Below are 25,666 nucleotides of genomic sequence, written 5' to 3' on the forward strand. Positions count from 1 at the left end.
TATAAAGATGCGGTGACGTCACCGCGCGCCGCGCGTGCGCGGTAGGGGAGCGTGACCACGCCCAGGCCTGCGCTGAGGCCCGGCGTCGGCGCAGTACCCGGTGCCTTCCCGGAAGGGCTCAGAGGCGGGCTCGGTGAGTGGAGTCGGGCGGCGGGTGGGTGCCCTGACTGCCCGACGGCCGCGCAGGGGCCTGCAGGGCCGCTGGGGAGGATGTTGTTGACGTAAAGAGCCAGGCTGATGAGGGAAGGTTCCTGAGTCCTTCGGGTATAAGCGGGAGTTGGGGCGGCTGGAGGGCAGATGACTCTAAGAAGGTGCGGATCTTCGGTGCCAAGGGAAGCATTTGACTTGGGTTTTGTCTCAAGTGCTGATGGCGGGCCTCACAGAAAAGTTAACCGTGAACCGACTTTCCGGAATTCCCTTGGCGCTGCGGCCTCGTTGCGAAAGGAAACCGAGAGGGAGGCGACGACGATTGGCCTGCGGTGATGTGAGCGGAAAGTATCTGGAATGAGACCCTGGAGGGCGGGCCTGTGAGCGATTGCTGTCCGCGGTGCTGAAGGAACGGCTGCCACGCCTGGAGGAGAAACCCTGATGAGGGCAGGGCGGTGCTTCCGTTTTCCTTGGCCGGGCTCAGCGCCCTACACTCAATAGGCATGGGCTTTCTGGCAGCGCTGGACACTTAGGCGGTGTGTCAGTCTTTAGATAATCATTATAGAGTCATAGATGTTTAATAGCATAAAATTTAAGAAAGCTGCGTTTCAGGAAGGAATTTTATTCTTCTTTTTCTCCCTTAGGGCAAGCACCTTCAGCCTTTAAGCCCAACCAGATGATTTGCCTGCAGGTTGGAGGCCTTCAGCGCATTTCACTAGACCTCTGTCTGTATCGGTCCAGTTAGCCAAGGTGAGCTTGCTTGTGGTGCTAAATGTGCCATGAAAATGGGCTTTCCTACACTCCACAAATAGAGTGCTCAGCAGCCAGGGGAAGGAGAAGGTATCTAGTTGTGCTTTTCCTCACAGTTACACATGAGAAGTACTTTCCCATTTAGAAGAGAGATGGTAGTACTGGGCACTCTTCCAATAAAGGAAAGACCTTGAATTTCCAGTTGGTTCTCATACTTGTTTGCCTGCCTTTCTGTCTATTTGTGTTTGCACATGCATAAGGGATGGTGTTCCTGTGTTGAATTTTACAGAGTGGATTTTTTTCTGTTGATGCAATAAGACGTTTACTAGTCTTAGTACCAGCTGCTTGTTTGTTTTTAATTCTGATTAAGGTTAGAGTCTAGAAAGAAAAGAAGAGACAATATGAAATATGTTGAATTTACCTAATTCGCGGTGTTCTTAGATGTAGCTGGCATATGGAAAACTGCATGCTGAGTAAAAATGTGTTTAATTCCATTCTTTCATTCTATACATTATTACATCTTAGTTTTATTTTCTCTTCTGAGAGAACCAATGGATTAAGGTACTAAAATAATCAAATGTTGCAAAGCTGAAGACATGTGGTAGAAGTAACTTTAAATGTTTTTATTCCTTATAACAGCTTTGATTAAGGATGACATCCTTGTTTGCTCAAGAAATTCGCCTTTCTAAAAGACATGAAGAAATGTAAGTTTTTTAAAAGGATGATTCGGATATAGAAATTGGACGGGCTTTGTTAGTGAAATATTGCATACACAGATGACTGAAAAGTTTGAAAGCATGTCATTTTAATTTTCTGACACTTAAGAGCTTTTAGTGTTAGGGAATTTCATTGTCTCTTATGAATAAGCAAGATTAAAAGGTATGTTCTATGTATTTTTTCTCCTTGTAACTAATATCTAGATAAATTTGCTCCTCCTTCCACCCTTTCTAGGATCCACATTGGTATTTAATGGACTTCTCTAAACCTCTTACCCAGGGCTGGCTTCGTTGGTATTAGGACTTATATACCGTCACAGGTCCTGCATTTGGTTTAATGCTCTCATGACATTGTCTTGAATCATTTTGGACTGGACCCTGCAAATTGTATAGCCAGTCCTGCTCTTCATTTGATATTATTCTCTCTTTTCCTCCTGCGTCTGTGAGCTCTCAGGTTTTCCTTTGCTTTAATTAAGTACCAGACCTTCTTTTCTTGTCTCCTAAGATACTGTCCTTACCAAAAAACTGACTATTCACAGACCTGGGATTTTAGTTCTACCTTTAAGACAGCCTGGTGAAACATAGTGTTTTTTGAGAACCTCCACAGCTATTTTGGAAACAGTTTGACTGTTAAGTATACCAACTTAGGTATTTTTTAATCACCTTACATATTGTCTTATTAATCATTTAAAAAGAACCAAAATGTATAAAATAAACTTTTGACCTGCAAGAAACTTTCAAAGTATATTATATATAACAAAGTAGTTTGAAGATATTTACTTGTAATTTTTTTACATCTTTCTTCAATTACTGTTTTACCTTGTTGTGAGTATGCATATATACACACAGCCTCTCACTCATATATCAAACCATCATCTTTCTCTTGGAAAAAGAGGGAAAAAATATTTTTATTGCTTCTTCAAACATATGGAAGTTTAGCACAATTCTAAATGTGTAACATGAGATTCAGGGGTACTGAAGTGTTAAGCAGAAGGTTTCATATAGCAAGTTATATCAATGTATGTGTGTCGGGAGGTATATATAACTATGTGTACAAAAGGATATGTATTACAGTTTGCATTTTCACCAAAAATTAAAACATATCTTCAACATTCTAAAATAATTTCAAAAGACCAGAGAGGCTAAAAAAACAGAAGCATGTACTTATGGCATATATAAAGAATATGTTAATGAAAATAAAATGATTTTAACCAGATTGACTTAAGACTTATTGAACTACCTCAGATTTTTCACTGTCTTATTAGTTGACATAGTAATTGACTTTCAAATTAGGTTATATTTGAAGTGAGGTGTAGTTAAGAAATGAACTTTTTATATTGCTCCAGCCGTAAAATGTTTGCTTTTATTTTTTAACTCCATGTAATCTTCATTTCTTTTTCTAGAGTATCACAAAGATTAATGTTACTTCAACAAATGGAGAATAAATTGGGCGATCAACACACAGTAAAGGCATCTCAGCTCCAAACAGTTGAGACTGCTTTTAAAAGGAATCTTAGTCTTTTAAAGGTAAGTTTCCATGACTTGAATATAGAGATTTATCCCACCTTGTCAAAAATCTTTTAGGTAAATTTTATAATATATAATTTATTGGTTCTGAGTAACAAGTAGAATTACTAAAGCAGCATCTTTTTTTAAAAACCCACGTCAGTTAGATAAGTAGCGTATGTTTCTTCATTGTTTTAATTTAAAAAATTGAACTTTGCTTTAGCTAAATGTTTTCAATCAACTAGAAAAATCAAGGACTACAGAAGGAATTGTAAGGTCTCCCTTTTGCAAAAACTAAGAAATAGAAGATGTACCTTTTCCATCTTTCATCTTCTTTTATTTGAAAGGAAATCCTGAAAGGCCATAAAATACCTATAACATATTGAAAGCCAAGTCAGAACTATCAAACATCATAAAAACAAGAACAATTTGATTTTGCCTGACTAGGCAAACACATAAAATTCATATCTATGATAACAGATTTCCCACCTCCCTCTTGATGGATATGGAGGAGTGGTCAAAGTGTATGATTGTGCAGGGCCTCACCATTTGGCCAATGTGCCCATTTGGAGTAGAATCATATGTGTAACATTTTTGGCTGCTTGCTGTACTTTGCTTCCAGAATTGTATGGCTTCATCCATAATTAAAACCCTAAAGTTTGCTTCCATTCAAGCTTCCAAGAGATCCTATGACTAAAACATTTGGTAGTAAGACTATATTATTTAAGTTATAAAGCAGTGTTTTCAGTTTTTTATTGTTAAATATTTTCATCGATAGGCATGATATAGTTATCTTCTGTCCTCACTAGAGGATAAAGGAAGAGGAAAATTCAGTTATCTTCTCAGCTTCTGGCAGTTTGATCCACAGTAATTTAAGTCACAGCCATAGTGCTACCAAAGCATTCTATATTGCCATATGTCTTACTTGCCCAATGGTGTTAGCAATATTTATTTTTAAATGGAAATATATAGGATAATCTGGAATTTGCTCTGAAAAGTTAGAAAAACTAAATTAGAAGGCTTAATTGCTACCTACCTGCAGCACGTAATGTGATACTTGGTTTTGAAGCATTTTCCTTTTAATGAGCAAGTATTTGATGAATGCTTATAGGGTCCTTACTATTGAGCTAGTTGTGGGCAGAAAGTAGGGACAAAAAAATAAGTATAAATCAGAGTTCTTGATATCAAGAACATAGAGACTTCGTGTGATCAAACATTAAATTACATGGAATCGAGTCAGGACTACAGAAATAAGAGTAAAAAAATCTTTTGAGAGCTGGAATATTCAAAAAGGTCTCAGAGAATAAGCTAAGCCTAGCCTGTGTTTGAATAGGCAGAAGGCTAGACATACTGTTGGATTTTTCCAAAAGAGCCAAAACCAGAAGACTGAATGACCCTGTTAATGATCCTGGGAGTATGACAACTAGCTTGGAAATTCACAGGGAACAAGGTTGGATATGTGTTATGGGACCAAAGAAGTTGAGACTTGACATATAGACATAATTCAGCACTGAAAATGACTAAGCAAAAGAAAAATACATACTTATATAAGAAATAAATGAGTGGGTATTTAAGAAAGAGTCATTTGCTATTTAGATGCTATCTAAATAGCAAATGACTCTTTCTTAAATACGTAAAAAATACAGAGAATAGAGTTCAGGAGGGTAGCTAAAAAATCATAGTCATACCTATATAAAGAAGATAATGAACCTGGCTTCATAGTTATGAAAAACTTCAATTTGGTATGATATTTCTCCCTGATTATCAAAGTAATATATTCCCACTGTTAAAAAAAAAAATTTAGAGTAAAGAAGATGAAATAGCCTACCTTCTATATCATCCCACTGATCTAAAATTAAATACATTTTTGTATATTTTCTTTCAGTACTTTAATAAACATTTATTGAGCCCCTATTATATCACAAACACAGTGCTTGCTGCTAGAGATGCTGTATCTTCTTTCTTTTTTTTTTTTTTTTTTTGCATTCTTTGAGTCATTGTTTTTACAATCTTACTTTCCCTCGTATGTTTTTAAACTTTGGAAAGACTTTTAGTGGCTCTACCATAGAAGTCATTGTGAAAGTAAAATAAATGAGATTTAACCAGACACAGTGGCTCATGCTTGTAATGTTTGGATTACACTTGGGGAGGCCAAGGCAGCAGGATCACTTGAGCCCAGGAGTTCAGGACCAGCCTGAGCAACACAGAGAGACCCTGTCTCTGAAAAAAAGTTAAACATTATCTGGACATGGTGGTGCATGCCTGTAGTCCCAGCTGCTTGGGAGGCTGTGACAGGAGTATCCCTTGAGCCTAAGAGTTCAAGGTTACAGTGAGCTGTGATCATGCACTGCAGTCAATGTATTTGCAGCCTGAGTGACAGTGTGGGAGTGTATCTGCAGAAAAAAATAAATAAATAAGACTTGATTCCAGAATTTTGAGTTGGGAGACACTTTTAAAAAGTACGTATATTAGATTTAATTCTCATCTAAATTTTTTTTTATCATTAAAACTTCTTTCAAAGATGTTAAAATAGATAGAAATGGACCTGCTTTGGGCCAGAGCCTCACCTATTCAGTTTTTCCTTGACTGCCCAGCTGTGGCTTTAAGGAACTGTAGAAATCACTGATCTGGGCTAATTCCTTGATTTAAAGATGAGGAAGCCATAGGGCAATTACTCCTGTTACTACTTGTTCAGGACAAGTTAAGTTATGTCTAGGATAGGTACTTCAGAAGTACAGCCTACACTTTAAAATGTTTCCAATAAACGTGAAAGCATTTTGATAATGAGAGTACAAAATATGGATGACCTCTATTAACATCCATTGTTTGACCTTATTTAGATCTTCCGACCAATATAATAAACATTGAAAAAGGAATGAGCTTTCACTTTTGAAAAGGAAAGTGTAACACTAGCATTTTGAAATGATATGGTTATATACTTTAACCAGATTTATTCTAAATTATTTTAAAAGTAGTACAGTATATTATGAGTTAAGTAAAATTGATGGATAAAAGGTACAAAAATCAAGAGTATGTATACAACTGGAAAATATATGAAATCACATTCACATTAGCAACAAAATTCTAAAATACTTGGGAATGATCTTAACAAGGGGTTTGCATGATAGGTGTAAAGACAGTTATTACACTAAAATGGAAGACTTAAAAGAAAACTTACAAGGAAACATATGCCTTAATCCTGACTAGGGAAACTATTGTTGTTGTCTTTTTGTGTGGTTTTGTTTTTGTTTGTTTTTTTGAGACGGAGTCTTGTTCTGTCGTGATCTTGCTCACTGCAACCTCTCCCTCCCAGGTTCAAGCCATTATCTGCCTCAGCCTCTGGAGTATCTGGAATTACAGGCACCTGCCACCACACCTGGCTAATTTTTGTATTTTTAGTACAGATAGGGTTTCACCATCTTGGCCAGGCTGGTCTTGAACTCCTGACCTCATGATCCACCCACCTCAGTGTCCCAAAGTGCTGGGATTACAGGTATGATCCACCGTGCCTGGCCAGGAGACTATGGTTTTTTTTAAAGTCAGCTGTTACACATAGCCTCTAAATTGAGTCTTTGTAAAAGTTAAGAATAAAATTAATAAACAGCTGTCACAAAATTATTTTTAGATTCAAAAAAGTTCCAACAGAATTTGCCTTGAACTCAATAAAATTTCTCTAAATTCCTTTGGAAAAATAGCAGGAATATAAAATATCAAAGAATATTTTAGAAAGAAACAGTGAGGAAGAGACCAATTCCATCAAATATTTGAACATATTAGTAAATGAATAGATATGAATGTAGGTAGTGAAGAATAGGCTTCAGTCAGTAACTATCATAAAAGACAGTGAACTTTGAAAACACAGGATGGGTGATTTTTTCCATTAATATTAGTAAAATGGACTTTATCTGCCTTTTAAGAACATAAACAGAATTGGTATAGATTTGGAAGAGAAAGAGAGAATTGTGTTTCGTTAAATACTGCCACAATGTAAGCTGACATCTCTCTCCACATACATACTATAAAATTTAGTTTTATCTAGGAAGGCAATTTTGTAAGTAAACATCATCTCATGAGTAAGCTGGACAAACACTCTGGGGTGAGAAAGAATGAGAAAGTGCAACAGCTAGTTAGAGATACAGTGAGTGCTTCCACGGAAGAACACTCTAGAAGACTTCATGGGGCACTTGGCAGTTAAACAGGGACTTTGACAAACTGCCACCCAGGATGGCTGGTGACTTACAGGACCCCATCTCTCCTCTTTCCTTCTTACATTTCACACCTCTAATTCCCTGAAGAATACGTTTAATAAATGCTTACATGTTCTTGTACCAATGACCCTGTATCTCGTGCTTTAGTATCTTACTTTTCCTATCCTAGAAACTGTCCCTCCAGCAGATAAAAAGATTAGAACCAGCCTGGCCATAGCTGGGTTCACTGTGTATATTTATAGTGAGGTATTAGATTTATAGTTTTAGAGAAGTGGCATGTATGGGGTGGAGAGAGAAAGAGACCTAAACACTTGACTTTCTGTGCTCATGTTTTACCTTTCCTAATCATGAATTGACTCATTTAAATATAGCCTTCTCACTTCTGCCATAGAGTAACATTTATTCCATCATCCACACTGGAAACTTGCTTTTTAGTTGTTATGAAGAGTTTCAAGCCTATATAGAAGAAGAAATGGAAGAATGTACTTACTTGTGCTTATTACCCAGATTCAATCAAAACATGGTCAATCTTGGTTCATCTCTATACCTCATCCCCTTCTCCACCATTCAGATTATTTCGAAGGTATTCTGCAGAAATTATATTGTTTTACCTATAAATATTTCTGTATATATTTGTATTTTTATCAGCGTATATCACTAAATGATAAGGATTATCTTACTATTTTAAGCAAAATCACACTACTGTTATCAATATGAAATTACCAGTAATTCCTCAAATATTCAATCAGAGTTCACATTTCTCTGATAAATCTGTAGGCATGTTTACATTTGTTTGGATCGAAATCTAAATAAAATCTAACATTGGAATTGATTGATAACTCTTTAAAAGTACTACCCCTGACCTTTTCATCCACTTTTAATTTATGTGTTAAAGGAATTAGGTCATTTGTCCTATGCATTTTACAGTTTGGAGATTGCTAATTACATCTCCGAGGTATCATTTTTCATGTTCCTGTATTCTCTGTAATTCCTATTAATCTAGAGCTGTGCTGTCCAACAGAAATATAATGTGAGCACATATGTAATTAAGTTTTCTAGTAACCACTTTTAACAAAGTCAAAAGAAACAGATGAAATTAATTTTAATAACATTTTCTGTAATGAGGCATATACAAAATATTATTTCAAATGTTTCTACCAAAAATTTGTAATTAAATATCCTGTATTCTTTTTTCTTACAAAACGTTCCAAATTCAGTATATGTTTTGCACTTACAGCACGTGTTAATTTGGACTTGCCACATTTTAAGTGTTCAGTAGCCACATGAGGCTAATGACTTATCATATGAGCAGTGATGTTCTAGAGGCTGGATCAGATACAGGTTCATTGTTTGGGGGAAGAACACTCCCATAATCCCTGGCTGTCTTTCATTTTGGAATGTTGGTAGTCATTGATGATCATTGCCTAGATACATTCATTAGAGGTTACAAAAAGAATATTCAAATTCTTTTATTCCCTGTCTTTCAATTGCTGATTGTTTTTATGAAAACAATCTTCCCCTCATCACTTATTTGGTTACACTGAGGTACAGTTCATGTAGGAAACGGTGTGATGACTGCTGGACACTTTTATCTATAGCTTTCAAAATCATAGTTTGGTTGTCTGGCATCTTCTAATGGTAACGAATGAGGTGGTATTTTGTTTTTAATTTATCTGGGATTTGAAATGTTTCGATCTCTTGCAGTTTTTATTCTTACCTTTTATGCCCAATGTGTCCCATTTTTAACTATGTGGAAGCCTTTGCAAGTTAACTCCTGAATATCTTTGACATGATCCTAACAGTCTTTGATTATTTCCTTTCTTTATGATGTGATGAGTTGTTCCAGGCTCACTGTGTCCCTTTGCTGCCCAGACCTGGAATTGGCCATTGCTCCAAGAAGCCCTGGTTCCTTTTGGCAGAAAATATATTTAGAGCCCTCAATCTGGGCACTAGGAATGTTTATTGCAGCTTGGTTTTTGATTTTTGATTTTTGGTTTTTTTTTTTTTTAAGATAAAATATACCAAGAGCTCATCTCAGTATCTCCAATTCAATTACACGATTGCAGGTTTAACTTAAAATCACTGATCTTATGCCTCTACCTTATTTTTCTAAAACCAAAAATCTGCTTCCAAAGAATTATCCTATGATACAGACATGGCGATCACCAATAATATGATTACTAAGAATGGCTTTCAGTAAGATAACTTTTACAATTTCTTTTTGTCCCCAGGGTATACCCCACTAGGAGTGTCCAGTCAATACTGTGTTCTAAGAATACTTGATGTAGCTCTTCTCTGTGTGGTTTTACCACCAACTACATAAAAATTAGATTAGTCACATTTGGTTTCCCAAATGGCTCTTTTATTTGTCCTATAACTGTATAAAATTTTAAATGTTCTAGTGGCAAGTCTATAAGACAAAGAAACAATGTGTAGTCAAGTAAGTCTCGCCTCCCTTTTCACCCCCTTTTTCCTTTTCCCTCTGCCTACTTTGGGTACCTTTTGTTAAAAAAGTTTTAGTTTATAATTAGGAAACTCTGACATCTTATTTATTCATTTAATGAATATTTAATGCCTAGTACATGTCCTGCACTTTGTTAGATACTCAGATGCATAAAAGTTGTATGGGACACAGCCTTTACCTTCTGGTAGTATATAATGAAAGGGAAGGTTCTTATATGGAAGTATTAGGGTATAACTTGCTACAGAAGGCTAGGATCAAATTGCAAAGTTGTTTTTTGTTTTTTGTTTTCAGTCAGGCTAAGGAATTCACACTTCATTCTCTATGTAGTGGGTACTGATGATTTTTTAAGTCTAAGGAAAGACATATTCAAAGTAGTTCTCTAGAAAAATGAATTGATCCCCTCTTAGGTATGGATAGAAGCAAAACAAGACATGCTGTAGTCATACCTCATAGAGTAAGTACTTCTCAAGTATTTGTTGAATGAATAAGTGTAATAATAACCCATAGCATTGGGAATGAAATGGAAAGGATAGGAGAGATACCCTGAAAGAACAATTTATAGACCTTTGAAAATTTAAATGGCAGGTAGAAGAAGAGATAGAGTCAGGTATCTGAGTGAAGAGCATTCCCACTATTGTTTATTATATGCAGTAGGAATAAGATGAGCTCAGTTTCATTTGTTTGAGAAATAAGGCCTAGGAAGAAAGGTTAGCCATGCCTCTACAGTAAAAGTAAGTTAATTGAAGCTAGATAGGACACAGTTATGAGAGAGAAAAGGTAAAAATATAAGAACAGCTGCCACAGATCTTAAGAAAGCTCACACTTAGGAACAAGGAGAGAAAAGCCAGCTAAAGAGAAAGAAAAGTAGGAATCAGAGGTAAGCATATTATCTAAGAAAGCAAGTATCTCTTAAGCTAAGAAGGAAGTGTTTCAGAGGGCTGATAATTTGTAGTTAGAATGCTGCAGATATAACAGTCAAGTGTCTTAACAATAGGCCTGCTTTACCAGGCCACATCTCTCCTACTTGTATCTGCTTTTCCTTTTACAAATCTGTTCTCCTATAAGAAAGATATTAAGTATCCTTATTTTCTGGTCTTCAAGAAAAATGTTTATAATATTGTCTACAATGCTAGTGGCACCAAGATCTACCACTAACAATAATCTTATAACTGTTCTTAGAATAATGACCGTAACTGGACCTGTGATTATTTTATTTGTGTGTATTTGATCTATAAAGGTAAAAAACATTTTTTCCAAGACCTTATAAAATCTTAATGTAATCACAGAAACATTATTAGGCTTCAGTATCTGTCCTAGCATCAGCATCAAAAGCTCTTTAGCATGTTTCTTAGCTGTAAACTTCTGGTATGGGATAGACATGCTAAAAATCAGCTTTTATCCCTAAATTGATGGCTTTTTCCCTTCAAATCACCTTCCTCTAGACAGCAGGTGTACTAATGGTTGTGCAACTTTGGGGAGTCCCTTTAGGGAATTTCCTGTTTTTCCCTTTTACATTTCACACCCATTCCTTGCTCCCGCCGCTACCATCTGCTATCTCTTTTCTCCTGTTCAGCATTGGCTTCTTCACACCCCACTCCCACGCCCTTTCCATCTCTCTCCGTCTGTCCAACAGCCCTCTACTTAGATTGCTCCAATGCTTGTACTGGAATCAGAGAACTTTCTCTTTTCGATCAACTCACTAAGCTTAAAAGAGAGACAAAATTTACATGGCCTTTGACAAAGGCCACTGTGAACTTGACAGACGTAAGTAGGCACAAGACAACATAGGTGCTGATTTTGGGAGTGTTTATTAAACAATGCTCAAATGTTTCACTAAAAATTTGCAGAGTCCTGCATTTCTGAGCATTCCCTTCATATATGTATAAGATAAGAATCTTTACCAAGGTATGAATTCAGTTTAGTTACCTTGGTGTTTTTACAACTGTAAGAGGAAATATACATATCTACAAGTTAAACTACGCATTAAAGCTTGGTTCTTGAATGCTGTCAGCTGAATGATATACTAGCTGGCAATAAAACTTGCCATTGAAATTAGCTTAGAAATCTAGTAGTAAAAAAAATCTAGATAGTATAATGAAAAGGCTCTTGTCACTAAGTACTGAGGTACCTCATTGAGCTTCCATTAAATATATGGAATACTTGCATACATATAAATTTTAAAATTGAATATTGAAACAAATGAAATGTGTGCCATTGATATGCCATTTACATCATCTGAAGAGACTAGAACTCTTCACTTTGAAGATTAGCATAGGGTGGGTCTGAGTATCTGACTGTTTCTGTGTCTGAACATTTTATTATTTTATCCTTCTGGCTGTTTTTTGGTGATGTTAGAGCTAAATTAATGCTCTGATGAGCAGTATTATAAGAAGCTCTTTTTGTATGAATTACTGACATTTACCAGCTAAAAGTGAAAAGGCAGAAGCTAGAAGTACTACCTCCCCCACCTCTATTTCAAAATAAGAAACGCTGTATTCTTTATCTGAAATGGATGAATTGAACAATGGTCTGTTCTCCTGCGGTGGTATGCCTTCATCCATTTAAACTATATCCAGAGAAGAGCTGAGGTGAGAGATTTGGGATACAGATATTGCTAGCACAGGTGCCATTTGTTTTATGTAAATACACTTTAATATAAAACGCTGATGTCTGTTACAGGATCTTGAAGCAGCAGAAAAGTCACTACAGACCAGGATTCACCCAATTCTGCGGCCTGAGGTGGTTTCTCTTGAGGTGAGCATCTTAAGGAACAAATGTAAAAAGAGAGACCCTATCTATCAGTAGTGCACTATAAGTTAACCAGTGGTTTTATGTATTTTCCAGATATATTTATTCAGTAAATTAAAGAAAATATGCCTGTTGAATCTTTTTATATCCACAGTACTGTGCTTTATATATAGTAGATAACTGAGAAGTATCTTGATTTTTAAAAGTTTAGCAATTGCAAATTTCATAAAGATTGGGATCTTTTCACCTTGTCATTTAGAAACAACTATTCCGTTAAACCTTAACAGACAATATGCACTAAATCATAAAATGACAATATGCCTAACCCAAATGCTTTTGCTGCTTGCTGATGTTAGAAGTTAGAATTTAACCAGAGCTAATTAAATGCATATTATCATACACTACAGTATGGCTTTTGTCCGTTTTATTTTGTTCAGTTCAAGAACAGGTTGGGAAGATGGTTAGCAAAAAAATAAATTATATTTGGTATATGAATATGTTTGTGCTGAATGGGAATTTACTACATATAGAATAGTTTCATTTTGTATTTTTAATGACCTTTACACTTTTGCTTTCTGCCCCGTGGAGACGAATAGACTCAAAATTAAAGGCTGAGAATTTTCCCCTCAATTTTCTGTGTCTTCTAGGGTAAAAAAACAAGGCAGTGATCAAGGATATGAAAAACTCTGGTACAAAGTTGTGCCTTGGACATATCTTTTTCTTTGTTCGATTCTCCAATACCTTACTCTGGCCTATATAGGACCCACACAATAGAAGTTACTCCAGCTGTGAATGTCAGGGAAACTCCCCATCACGGGCCTTAGAGGTTATTTTTCTTAACTAGTCTTGCACAGCAGGATGACCTTTATTTTTAGTATGTTAGGCTATTTCTCAGACCCCGTAGATATATAGACATAGAGAATCCCTCACCATTTTCGACTTTCAGAACTGTTCTATTTACTGCTTGGAGTGAATATTTCTGTGTTTCTAGTGCTAACTCATTGGATGAATTTCCAAAAATGATATTGATAGGGATGATCTAATATCATTTGCCCTCCTATGACACAGAGCTTTGGGCTGTTCAGTTCTCTTTGACCTCCTTAGGGCAGTCACCCAAGAAACCAAAGCTAGACACAACACGGCAATGTTGTATGAGCTTCTAAAGCCTATAGACTTCTACACCCAGACCAATAATATAGCATCTCAACTTCCAAGCTATTTGTACTAAAAATGGTTAAATTATATTGAAATTTTGTCATAAAAATGGGGAAAAAATATAGTGTATATATGTTTCCTATACAATTTAGGGGCCAGTGTATCTGATTCCTGTATGTAACATACTAGTTATATTTCAGTTCCTGATCTCATCTCAGGTCAAATCTTTTGATGTTAATTCTGAAGCATGATTTATGTTTAATAATTTCATTGTGATAATTTCAGTATGGGGTAATCATTTGGTATGGGATTTGGAATATTAACAAAAATATTTAATGATCATATCACTGTAAATGATATTATTGGCAATAATCATGAAGTTGGCCACAAGAGGGCGTGTAAAATCACAATAAAATTCTAAAACCTGTAATTCTGCCAGGCTCTGGTTTTACTGAGAAATTTGAAAATTAACACTAGTAAGTAGCCAGATTTTTTTCTAAAATTAACATAAAATATTCTGTAGAGGAAATGCATTCTACGTATATGTGTGTGTGTGTGTGTGTGTGTGTGTATACATGCACACACACAGTTAAGTGAATAAACATTTAGACTATTATGAAGAGCCAAGTTCAATTGCTTGATATGCTTTTTTACTTTTGGATTTTTTTTTTCCAGACTCGTTACTGGGCATCAGTAGAAGAATATATTCCCAAATGGGAACGGTTTCTTTTAGGAAAGGCACCATATCCTTTTGCTGTTGAAAATCAAAATGAAGCAGAAAATACCATTCAAAATGAGGCATAGCGATAACTTCTTCCCATGGTATTTTGAAAAGCCTGTTTAATAAAGCTGGGTGTTAAGGAGTATATAGGTAATTACAGGAACTTTAGGAATTAAATATGTTCATATTCTACATTATCTCCTAAGTGACAGTGAAGATACGAGAATTTACTGGCAAGCCTCATGTTATCACCTATTACTATTTCAAGGTCCCGAATTTGCTTTCTACCAAACCGATATATGTGTTAAACACTAATATTAAAAAGTGGACTCTTTATTAATTATTGTCAGTGTTGTGTGTGTGTGGTTTAAAAAATAATTTCCAGTGTTTCTTCTTTAAGCAAGTACCTTGGTTCTGGTTTTAAGCTTTTTAGAATCCTTACTTTTTAGTTATTTTATTTTGGGGACAAGGTATAGGATCAATGTGATTTTTTTTAACTATTATTGTTTCTTTTAACAAATGAAAAGACAGTAACACCTAAACTGCTTTAGAAAAATAACTTATGAGAAAATAATAAACTCATAGGATTTTGTGCCTCACAGATAACCAAACCTTTAAAAGTTCTGGAGACAGAAAGAACTGAACTATAAAGCAAGTCAGTAAGTAGCCAGTTTGAGAAAGGCTCAGACATGATTTTGAAAAAGGATACATTTTAGAGCTATTTATGCTTATTGGATTTTTGACGTGGTTATGTAAGGATTGCCAATATTGTAAATGCAAACAACCCCACTCTTGTCTTTTCATCTTTAAAATTCCCCTTCCCCTGTCTTCTAGTTTCATTATTCCTGAAAAAAAAAAAAAAAACTTCAGCCAGAAAGCTTTGGGTCACAACCCTAAACAACTTTGAGATAACTCAGTCCACCACCGCTTGAGCACTGAAAAAAAAAAAAAAATTTAACTTTCTAACTATAGAGGCAGCCTCTGCTTAGACTATGCTGTATGACAGTGAAATGTTTTCAATTGCAAATTGGTGTATATTTTTAAAAGAAGACAATAGGAAAAGCTAAATACACAGCAACAACAACTATACTGAAATGTCCATTGTGCAGATAAGTTCCTTTAAACTACCATCTTGGAAATATCCTGTTGAGTGGGTGTTGGTGTGGGTAACAATAATGTTGTTTTCATAATATGTGCTGGCAGATTAGCACACTTCTCTACAGTGTTAACAGTTGTAATTAAGGAATAAACAGCACAGGGTGTCAGTCCGATGACAATTTCATCTATAGTGTCACAATACAAAATGTCACAAAATATTAGAACTGTTATATAACTATAAAAAGTATCGGCTTAAAAGCTGAAAGCCTTTGAAAAAAGAAGACAGAGGAAGGAAGAAAAAAAGAAAGCTGGCATAGCAACCAGAACAATTTTATACCTTCTCAAGAATGTTCTGTCATGAAAATAAATTGATAATTTTTTTCTGTTACATTACAGTTTGGTTTCTAGCCATCCAGTTGATTTAGCAGGAGAATGCAGGTTTTTTTAGCAGCTTTGAATTGGTAAACAGATTTAGATGTAGTAGAAAGGAACATGAGGAAGTTTTTTTTTTTTTTTTTTTAACATCCAATCTTTCCCAGCATATGCACATAAGAAGGTGAATGAAGCAATGTGAAACTTATTTCTCTTTAGTCAAGTGAAAAAAAGGCTAAACATTTGTTAGATGGTAAAATATTGTGTCAAGCAAGTAGGCACATTCCAAAATTACACAGTGGTTGATACGTTAACATCCTCAAATATTTGAGCGTACACTTCTTTGAGATCTGTAAATTAAATCACCAGTAGGTTAGATTAAAATACAAAACAAATGGCAATCTAACCATGTCAGAAAAGGGTCAGGTTTTTTTTATCCCCCAAATTGAGTAACTTGCAAAATTTTTGAAAAGCGTAAATGCAGTACACCCTGGGTTACAATTGAGGGCAGAAGGGAAGGTATTCCCAAGGCCTCTGCTGTATCCTTTTTCCCATTTTTGTTAGTACCTCAAAAACTCCCAGAGATGACTTTATTCCTGGCCCCTGCAGAGCTCCCGTCCCCACCCCCACCTTGTAAACTATAACAGATTGCACCACATGGTGTCTGTTTAAAAAAAAAAAAAAAAAAAAAATTCCCATAGGGACCTGGATATCCCATTAATGGGTTTTATATTCCTCATGGCAAATTAGCTTTATACAGGAATTTCCAAATATTGTTTTCTGTTAAGAAGGGAGGAATACCATACATAATGTATCTTTTTTCTACAATTAGTAGGAATCAGACAAGGAAAAGGAAATGTCATCTACTCATACCTTTCCCTCCAAATTCAGTGTTCTTTCCATATGCTCCATTGTACTACACCACTATTCTCCATGAAAACTATGAATTTATGGTTTTTCTTAAGAAAAATGGAGTTGTCAAAATGCAAGTCAAATAATTTTTTCCAAAGCTGTTCATGGACTGTTGAAAATGCATAAATATTTAAAGCTCATTTTCTGCTGAAACACTTCTGCTTATATGAAATTATTAAACTATAAAATGCTAAAGATCAGAAGGAGCTGCAGTTTTTCTTTAAACTTGAAAAAAATAAAATTTAAGTACTAAGGAAAAAGCCTAATACTCTGGAAACCAGACATCTGGTCTTTCTCATGCGTAGGGAGCAGTGTGAATGAAAGTGAAGTCAAACGGACAGGTTTTTTTCTGCATTATGCGCAAGGTGTTTGAAATTGTCAGCTTAAGGTTTAGATGAAGATTAACTTTGTTTACAATTTTTGCTATTTTGCACCATCCCCCTTTTTCTATAAAAAAAAATAAAGTGCATATATGTGCATATTTATTTTGAATCAAAATTAAACTCAGAGATTTTGTCACTTCTGAGATAATTGGAGACACACAGTGTGTGCATGTTTGTGTGTAAGAGACAGAACGAGAGACAGAAACCAAGGGTTGCTATCACCTATTCAAGAGAAAGATACTAAGCTTTAAACCCACTGGGAAGTAGGTTTTTCGTGTGTAAAAAGCTAATGCACAAGGCCATAAATTTGGCTTAGCTACAAAATACAGTCTTCCCTCTCCTTTCATTAGTGTATTATCTTTTCACTCTAAGCCAATTCACATCTTTTTCTTTTAAGTTAGTCTTTTATTTAAAACACAATAAAGTTTTCAATCCCACTAAGGAGTTCCCCGCCTCCTTTTCACGCACTGCCCAAATATAAAGTTAATGGCTACATGGCTTAAAACACCCTACATTTCAATAGTCACCTATTTTTTTTAAACCTATTCCACTGTAATTAGTATAAAGAGATATGTTTTTTTAAAAAGTTGCTGACCAAAACCTGTTCTTCAGAGAAGGTAGTAACAAGTTGATGGGGTTCAAGCAGGAAAGTCTTTGGAAAAAAATATGTGGGAGAAAGAGAAGAGATTACTGTGAGAAACCTTCAAGTTGAAACAAGGGTTCCTCCCACCCCCATCCTGTCCCGTGTGTGTTTTTGTTTGTTTCTCTTATAATTTAGAAGGTAATTTGTCTATATGGGAAATTTAATTCCCCGTTGTTAATAAAAGGGCATTTAGAGTTTTCTGGGACAAACACAGGGATGTGTCAAACTTTGGCAATTAAGAAGAGGATTGATTTGTGGATTTGACACCTGGTATTGTGATCTCCCTTTCTAACTGGATCTGAGATTATATCCTTACCAAAATCCAAGAAAAGGAAAATGACTCCAACAAAACCAGAGGCTCAAAATGCTTCCGGACATCATTTTACCTCAGAGTCAAGTTTCCCTGCTTACAAAGAAAAGGGACCAGATCTCCTAGGTTATAGTAATGTTTTAAAGTTCTTGCTATTTTTAAAACTCACATTCACATCTCAAAGAGACTATGGTCCACATCGTCATATCTAGATTGACTACAGTAAAAACCAGTAAATAGTGGCGCTGAGAGGAAACAATGAAATGCTCTTACTTTAGAAAAGTGATGACTTAGTTTGTTTCTTTTTTATGGTAACTGGTCATTCAGCCTCCATTGTAAAAGTCAAAGGATTTTTTGTCATTTCTCCCTAAATCTAGGTTATCAAAGCAGAATTTTTTCTGATGTTTTATACAATACCACTTTGGGACCAATGCAGTTAAATTAGAGGGAGACCAAATTCCTTTCATGTATTTTGTCTAGAACATCTCTATCTTCTTTCATCTCCCAATACCACTTAATTATTTTTCATACCTTGTTCCAGACATTTTTAAGGTCTATAGAACGTATAAACATTTTCTTGGAGTAGAATGCTATAGCCTAGTAAAACCATTACTAAGATGTTCAAAAGAAGACAAATCTAGAGCCCTTTAAAATGATACCCAATAAACACAGAGGTAGATAACACTTGGACATCATTCATTCATTCATTCATTCACAGATCTTATTGACTGTTTTCTTTGTAGCAGGCACAGTTCTAAGCACCAAGAATACAGCAATGAAGGAAAAAAAAAAAGTGTCCTCAGAATTTACATTCTGGTAGAGGGGGCTAAAGGCAGATGTAAACAACAGAAACGTAATATGTGGTATATCAGATGGCAAGAAGAGCTAATACAGTATGAACATCTAAAATGTCTTAGTACAAGAAAATAAAGCAGACTTTGTAATTTCTCAGTAATATGATAGAACTGAGAGTCTCTTTTTCTATTCAGGGATCTTGAGTTGGGCTTTTCCAGTGAAGCAGCATTCCCACTGCTACTTATTTGTAAATTGTGCAAGCTTAATGAATAGGTTTATGATAAAGGATGAAAAAAAATTCTCACTACTTCAACAGATATTTATAGACAAATGTTCATAGCAGCATTATTCACAGTAGCCAAAATGTGAAAACAACCCAAATGTCCACTGATGGATGAATGGATAAATGTGGTGCCATTATATATATGGTGGGATATTATTCAGCTTTATAAAGGCAGAGAATTCTGACATGCTACAACATGGATGAACTTTGAAGACATATGCTAAGTGAAATAAGCCAGACAAAGGACAAATGTATAATTTCACTGATACAAAGTAGCTAGAATAATCAAATTCATAGAGTGGTAGTTGCCAGAGGCTGGCAGGAAGGAGGAATAGGGAGTTAGCATTTAATGGGCATAGAGTTTCAGTCTGGGAACATGAAAAATATCCAGAGATGGATGGTGGTAATGGTTGTACAGCAGTGTAAATATCCTTAATGCCACTGAACTACATGCTTAAAAATGGTAAAAAAAAATTTTATATTCTTTGTATTTTACTGTGATAAAGAAGTCCCTCATTAAACATAACCTGCACACTTCCATATTTGATTTAAATCTTATTTGTGATCATATATAAGCATACATATAAACAAAGGTAATTCTTTGTAGAAAACCTTTATAAACATTGCCCTCCACGTTTTCAAATTCAGTTGAATGTCTGCCTTTTGAAAGGTTGGTGTTCTAAGTTTTTGGTTGGTTGGTTGGTTTGTGTGTGTGTGTTTTGTCTATAAAACACCTTGCAAACAAGCTTCTAGTCCTGGTTCTGCCACTAGCTACTGCTCAGTTTCTTTGGTGAATTGAATTGGACCTCAGTTGTCCAACAGGACTTTCTGCAATGGTGGAAATGTCCAATATGGCAGCCACTACCCACAGGTGGCTACTAAGCACTTAAAATGAAGCCAGTGCAACTGAGAAACTTAAATTTTACTTAATTTCAATTATTGGAAAAAATTTTAAGTATGCTTGAAATAACTTGGGTGTGTGAATCTACTTTTTCAACTTGAAATTATACAAAATCTCAAGAGATCAACTATTTCCAATGAAAATTTAGCATCCCAAATGGAGGTATGCTATAAGTGCAAAATACACACTGGATTTCAAAGACAATGATATGGTTTGACTGTGTCCCCACCCAAATCTTATCTTGAATTATAGTTCCCATAATCCTCCCAATGTGTTGTGGGAGGGACCCAGTGGGAGGTAACTGAGTCATAGGGATGGTTTCCCCCATGCCATTCTGGTGATAGTAAGTTCTCACAAGGTCTGATGGTTTTAGAAGGGGCTTCCCCCTTCACTTGTTTCTCATTTTTCTCCCTGTGACCATGTGGAGAAGGATGTGTTTGCTTTCCCTTTCATCATGATTCTAAGTTCCCTCAGGCCTCCCAACTGTGAGTCAATTAAACCTCCTTCCTTTGTAAATTATGCAGTCTTGGGGGTGTTTTTATTAGCAGCAGAAGAACTAACAGAAGAAAACAAATATATTATCAAAATTAATTTTACCTGTTTCTTTTTACTTCTTATAAAGTAGCTAGTAGAAAAGTCAATCTTACATATGTAACTTATTTTATAGTTTATTGAACAACATTAAACTGGACAATTCCTAAGAGCCCTTGCAATTCTCTGAGTCAATATCTTTTTTGCTTGTTTCTCTGTTTTGTTTTGTTTTGTTTTGTTTGATATGGAGTCTAACCCTGTTGCACAGGCTGGAATACAATGGCGTAATCTCAGCGCAGCGCAACCTCCACCTCCCAGGTTCAAGGGATTCTCTTGCCTCAGCCTCCCAAGTAACTGGGACTACAGGCATCTGCCACACCACCTGGCTAATTTTGTATTTTTAGTAGAGATGGGGTTTCACCTTGTTGGCCAGGCTGGTCTCAAACTCATGGCCTCAGGCAATCCACCTGCCTCAGCCTCCCAAAGTGCTGGGATTACAGGCATGTGCACACCCAGCTTGAGTCAATATCTTTATAAGCATTTTTTTAATGCACCATTTTATTTGACTAGAAGCCCATAATTGCAAAATTTGGGGGAAACTTGTTATTTAATTAATATTTGTATGCTTCAAACAGAATGCAAAAGAATGAAGTAAATAAAAGTTTATAATGCCAGAGTAGCCTGGGCATGGTGGCTCACACTTGTAATCTCAGCACTTTGGGAGGCCAAAGCAAGAGGATCACTTGAGCCCAGGAGTTCAAGACCACCATAGTCAACAGGGCAAGATCTCATGCTAATACTGTTACGATGTTTTAAAAATCAGACTTATCATTTTGTTCTCAGAGTTATATTTGAATGTGCTCATTTTTAGAATCCCAAGTCCAACTGGAAAGCCTAGAAGATATTAGATGCTCAAAAGGTATTTTGGATGAATATTAAAACCAGGATTTGCATTTTGACCAGACTCCTAATTAAAGTACATTTGATGAGAACATTTATTAAAGATGAAACAGCATGAGGCTGCAAGCCAGAGAAAAGAATTTGGCTTCGGTTTTCGTATGGTACAAGATAAAAAGAAGTTGGATACTGAAATCAAAGGTTTGTCTTTCCTTGGAGAACCTTGATAAACACTGGAAGTAACGTTAATACTTGGTGATAACAAGGCATCTTTTATAGGAAAAGTACGTTATAGATGAATACTATTAATCATCAAATTATAGATGGTGAAATGGAAGCAGTGTGACATTAAGTGACTGTCAAAGTCACACCAGGGATTCGCCTCTTATACCTGGGGTCTCAGCATTCTTAGTTTGTCCTTTTCCCTATTCCCACTACCACACTGACAGATTCTCCAGAGGAACCATAGAGAAGCAATTACCAGTTGAAATTAGGTTGAAAGAAAACACTGGTTTCACAAAGCATGTATTTTAACTTCATAAACTTAACAGGCTGAGAGTCCAAAATGGAATTAACATCATTGACACTAACTAGTTGAAGACTCTGAGCAAAGACCTTTGTGTGCATTAACTTTCAATTACAATTACCTTTTTTTTTTTTAACTTACAGTTACACCACGTCCTTAAAGTACCCTGACATGCTGCTATTAGCAACACCAATAACCCGAGAAATGGTGCGTTTTTGCAATTAGGCGATTGCTTCCTCATCTAACAGACCTTTTCTTTATTGATTTACATGTTTGTCAAATTCAGAAACTCCTGTAACTAGAAAAAAGCTTCCTTTTACCACATTCCCCCTTTTCAAATTGAACAGGAAGTGAAGTTCAACTGAACAAATACTTATTCTTTAGATCCAGAGTGGACTAGAAATTATAAATGGAGATAAACAATATGCTTATCTCGTATCTTTTTGTCTCTGAGGCGTCAGCTGGATACACAGAAAAAGTAGACTGTCAGAAAGGTAGGGCTTCTAACACAGCCTGGGAAAGGGAGAGGAGTGGGGTGGGGACATAAGGGAGCTGGGAATGAACAGAGGAGAAACCGGTGCTACACGAACTAGCCTTCCAGGATCAACATGGCAGGTAAGCAATACTAACTGGAGACTTCCAGTATCAACATGGCAGGTAAGCAATACTAACATCTCCCCCTCTGCAACCCTTACACATGAGGGACATGTCCACTTTCTCACCTCTGATTTTCTTCCCAGCTCTCTCCATTGACGCTACTCTAGTTTGAGGTCTTTAGTACCTTTGATCTTACTAAATCCAATGTTTGTCCTAAGCACGCATCTTTCTCAATCCCTTGACAGCATTTGAACAACTTATCACACTTTTTTTTTTTTTTTAAAGACAGAGTCTCTCTCTCTCTTGCGCAGGCTGGAGTGCAGTGGTGCAATCATAGCTCACTGCAGCCTCAAATTTGTGGGCTCAAGTGATTCTACTGCCTCAGCCTCCCAAGTAGCTGGGACCACTGTTGTGCTCCACCACACCTGGCTAATTTTTTAATTTTTTGTAGAGATGGGGTCTCCCTATATTGCCTAGGCTGGTCTGGAGCTCCTGGTCTCAAGCAATCCTCCTGCTTTAGCCTCCCAAAGTATTGGGATTACAGGTGTGAGCCACCTCACTCAGCACTCCCTCCTTCTTGAAATGCTTCTTTATTTGTATTCCCCAGCACCAACAACTCCTCAGTCTACTGGCTCCTTTCCCTATTCCCTGTCTCCTAAATCTTGGAATACCTCACAGCTCAGTCTTTGACCCTCTTCCCCTTTCTAGCAATTCCCTCAGTGATATTTACCCATCCATAGTTTTAAATATACCTGCTAAGGGGACAACTGTCAAGTAAATATTTTCAGCTCTGATTTTTCCTTTGAGTTGAATCAACACTTGACATTTGGGTGTCTAATAAGCATCTCATATTTAACATGTCCAAAACAGCTCTAGACTTCTCCCCTCAAACCTACTCTTCTCACAGTCTTCTCCCTCTTTGCAAATGCTCTCATTACCCCTCCAGCAGCTCAGAAAAAAAGCTTGGAATCCTCCTCAACCCATCCTTTTTCCCATCCCACCATACTTATGATCCATCAGCAAATCGTGTTGGTGCCACCTTCAAAATATGTCCCAAATCTGACTATATCCAAATATGTCCTCACCACCATTATCCCAATATTCTGGACACCCTTGCCTGATGACTGCAGTACCCACTGGAACCTTCTCCACACTTGTCCTTTTTTTTACCCAGAGTCATCTAAATGACACTGCCCTGCCCACAAACCTCCAAGGCGTCCCATTATCCTTGGGAAAAAACACACTGTTTATCATGGCCTACAAAATCCTACAGGACCTGGATCCTGACCGTGTTTGCAACGTTCTTTCCTACCATTCTACCCCTGACCTCTGAGCTCCAACCACACTTTTGCCCATCCGTCACCCCTACCTCCATGTTTTTGCACTTGCTAACGCATCTGCTTAGAAGGTTCTCTCTCGTTTCTTTCAGGTCTCTGCTCAAAAATCTGACCTCTTGGTAGAGACCATCCCTGAACACCCTCTGTAACATAAGACACCATCTCCACATGTCCTATAACTTTGTATCATCTGGGAGTGAAACATCTGACCTGCTTTATCTTCATGATTGATATGGTTTGGATTTCTGTCCCTGCCCAAATCTCATGTCAAATTGTAATCCCCAAGGTTGAAGGAGAGGCCTAGTGGGAGGTGACTGGATTATGGGGACAGACTTCTGGTGATTGGATAATGGGGGCAGACTTCCCTGTTGCTGTTCTTGTGATACTGAGTGAGTTCTCACAAGATCTGGCTGTTTAGAAATGTGTAGCACCTTCCCCTGCACTCTCTTTCTCCTCCTTTGGACATGTAAGACCTGCCTGCTTCCCCTTTGCCTTCCACCATGATTATAAGTGTCTTGGGGCCTCCCCAGCCGTGCTTCCTGTACAGTCTGTGGAACTCTGAGCCAATTAAACCTCTTTTCTTTATAAATTACCCAGTCTCAGGTAATTCTTTATAGCAATGCAAGAATGAAACAAGGATACAATGACATTGTATCATATACCCATTTATTAATATGTATGTCTGCCACTGAAATGTAAGCTCCATGATGACAGAAACTGTCTTGTCACCACCATATCATCAGCCCCATCACACTGTCTGGCACCTAGAAGGCACTCAATGAATATATTTTGAATAAATTAAAAGAAAAAGAAGTAAATACCTATATAACCCTGTTTAAAAACAAGAAGAGAAACATCAAGGAGCCAGAAACAGGGAGGGCAGAGTAGCCATAACCTAAACAAGAAGCAGTCAGAGAGGGTGGCCGGAAGCAAAGAATTCACAGAAAAGGAATATCAACAGCCAATAAAGGCAAGAAAAGGTGCTAAATCTCAAATATAAAAGGAGAAAGGCGAATTTGCCCAAGATACCATTTCTCACCCATCACACTGGAAAAATTAACCAAGTTTGATAGTATTAAGTGTGCTAAAGATGAAAGAAAATGTCCCTTCATATGATGCTGGTAGGAGTGTAAATAGGTATAGCCACTTTGAAAGGGCGATTTTGCAGTATCTACAAAACCTGAAAATGCACCCCTAGTGACCCAATATTTTCATTTATATCCTAGAAAAACATTAACATGGTTGGACAATGATTCATATATAAGAATGCTTTAGTAAGTATTTAAATTTGAATTTCTAATTTAAAAAATTGGAAACAATATGAATGTCCTCAGTACAAAAGTGAATGAAGTCCCCACTGTCAAGAATATACTTTCGTTGATCATTTCTTTCTTTTTAAAAATCTGGCCTTATTGAGTCAAAGGAGTCATTTCTATAGTTCATTACTAAAGAAGTTTCCCTGAATGTATAAAGAACTAAAAATAAACTTAAAAAATGTAAAAACCCATTGTCTAGCCATACAACGGAACACCATGTAATAGCTAAAAGGCACAAATTACATCTATACATGGTAATATGGACCTCCATATTTCCAAGACAGATGTCTCTCCAAGACACACTTTTAAGTAAAACAGGCAATTTTCAGAATGATTCAATATATTATTTC

General features: G+C 36.5%; 1 protein-coding gene across 2 annotated transcripts; it reads left to right on the top strand.

Moving 5' to 3' along the window:
• The first annotated feature begins 54 nt into the window (after positions 1-54).
• CEP15 (centrosomal protein 15) lies at positions 55-24,592 on the top strand. 2 transcript variants are annotated; one of them, XM_039477384.2, is made up of 7 exons: positions 69-133; positions 363-683; positions 792-897; positions 1,537-1,601; positions 3,017-3,140; positions 12,471-12,545; positions 14,370-24,592. In XM_039477384.2, exons 4-7 carry the CDS (start codon positions 1,549-1,551, stop codon positions 14,496-14,498), a joined length of 381 nt encoding a protein of 126 aa, XP_039333318.1. In that variant the 5' UTR covers positions 69-133; positions 363-683; positions 792-897; positions 1,537-1,548; the 3' UTR covers positions 14,499-24,592. The 2 variants fall into 2 exon arrangements, with proteins under 2 accessions (XP_010349227.2, XP_039333318.1); XM_010350925.3 differs by lacking the exon at positions 363-683 and having other exon boundaries at positions 55-133.
• The last annotated feature ends 1,074 nt before the right edge of the window (positions 24,593-25,666 follow it).

This window comes from Saimiri boliviensis, chromosome 8 (assembly GCF_048565385.1).
Source record: "Saimiri boliviensis isolate mSaiBol1 chromosome 8, mSaiBol1.pri, whole genome shotgun sequence".
NCBI classification, from domain to species: domain Eukaryota; kingdom Metazoa; phylum Chordata; class Mammalia; order Primates; family Cebidae; genus Saimiri; species Saimiri boliviensis.

Excerpts from the sequence above, each read along its gene's own strand:
- CEP15 (XM_010350925.3), top strand. The coding sequence starts at position 1,549 with ATGACATCCTTGTTTGCTCAAGAAATTCGCCTTTCTAAAAGACATGAA. Across the intron at positions 1,602-3,016 it reads TCTAAAAGACATGAAGAAAT|AGTATCACAAAGATTAATGT; the intron begins GTAAGTTTTTTA and ends TTCTTTTTCTAG. Across the intron at positions 12,546-14,369 it reads CTGAGGTGGTTTCTCTTGAG|ACTCGTTACTGGGCATCAGT; the intron begins GTGAGCATCTTA and ends TTTTTTTTCCAG.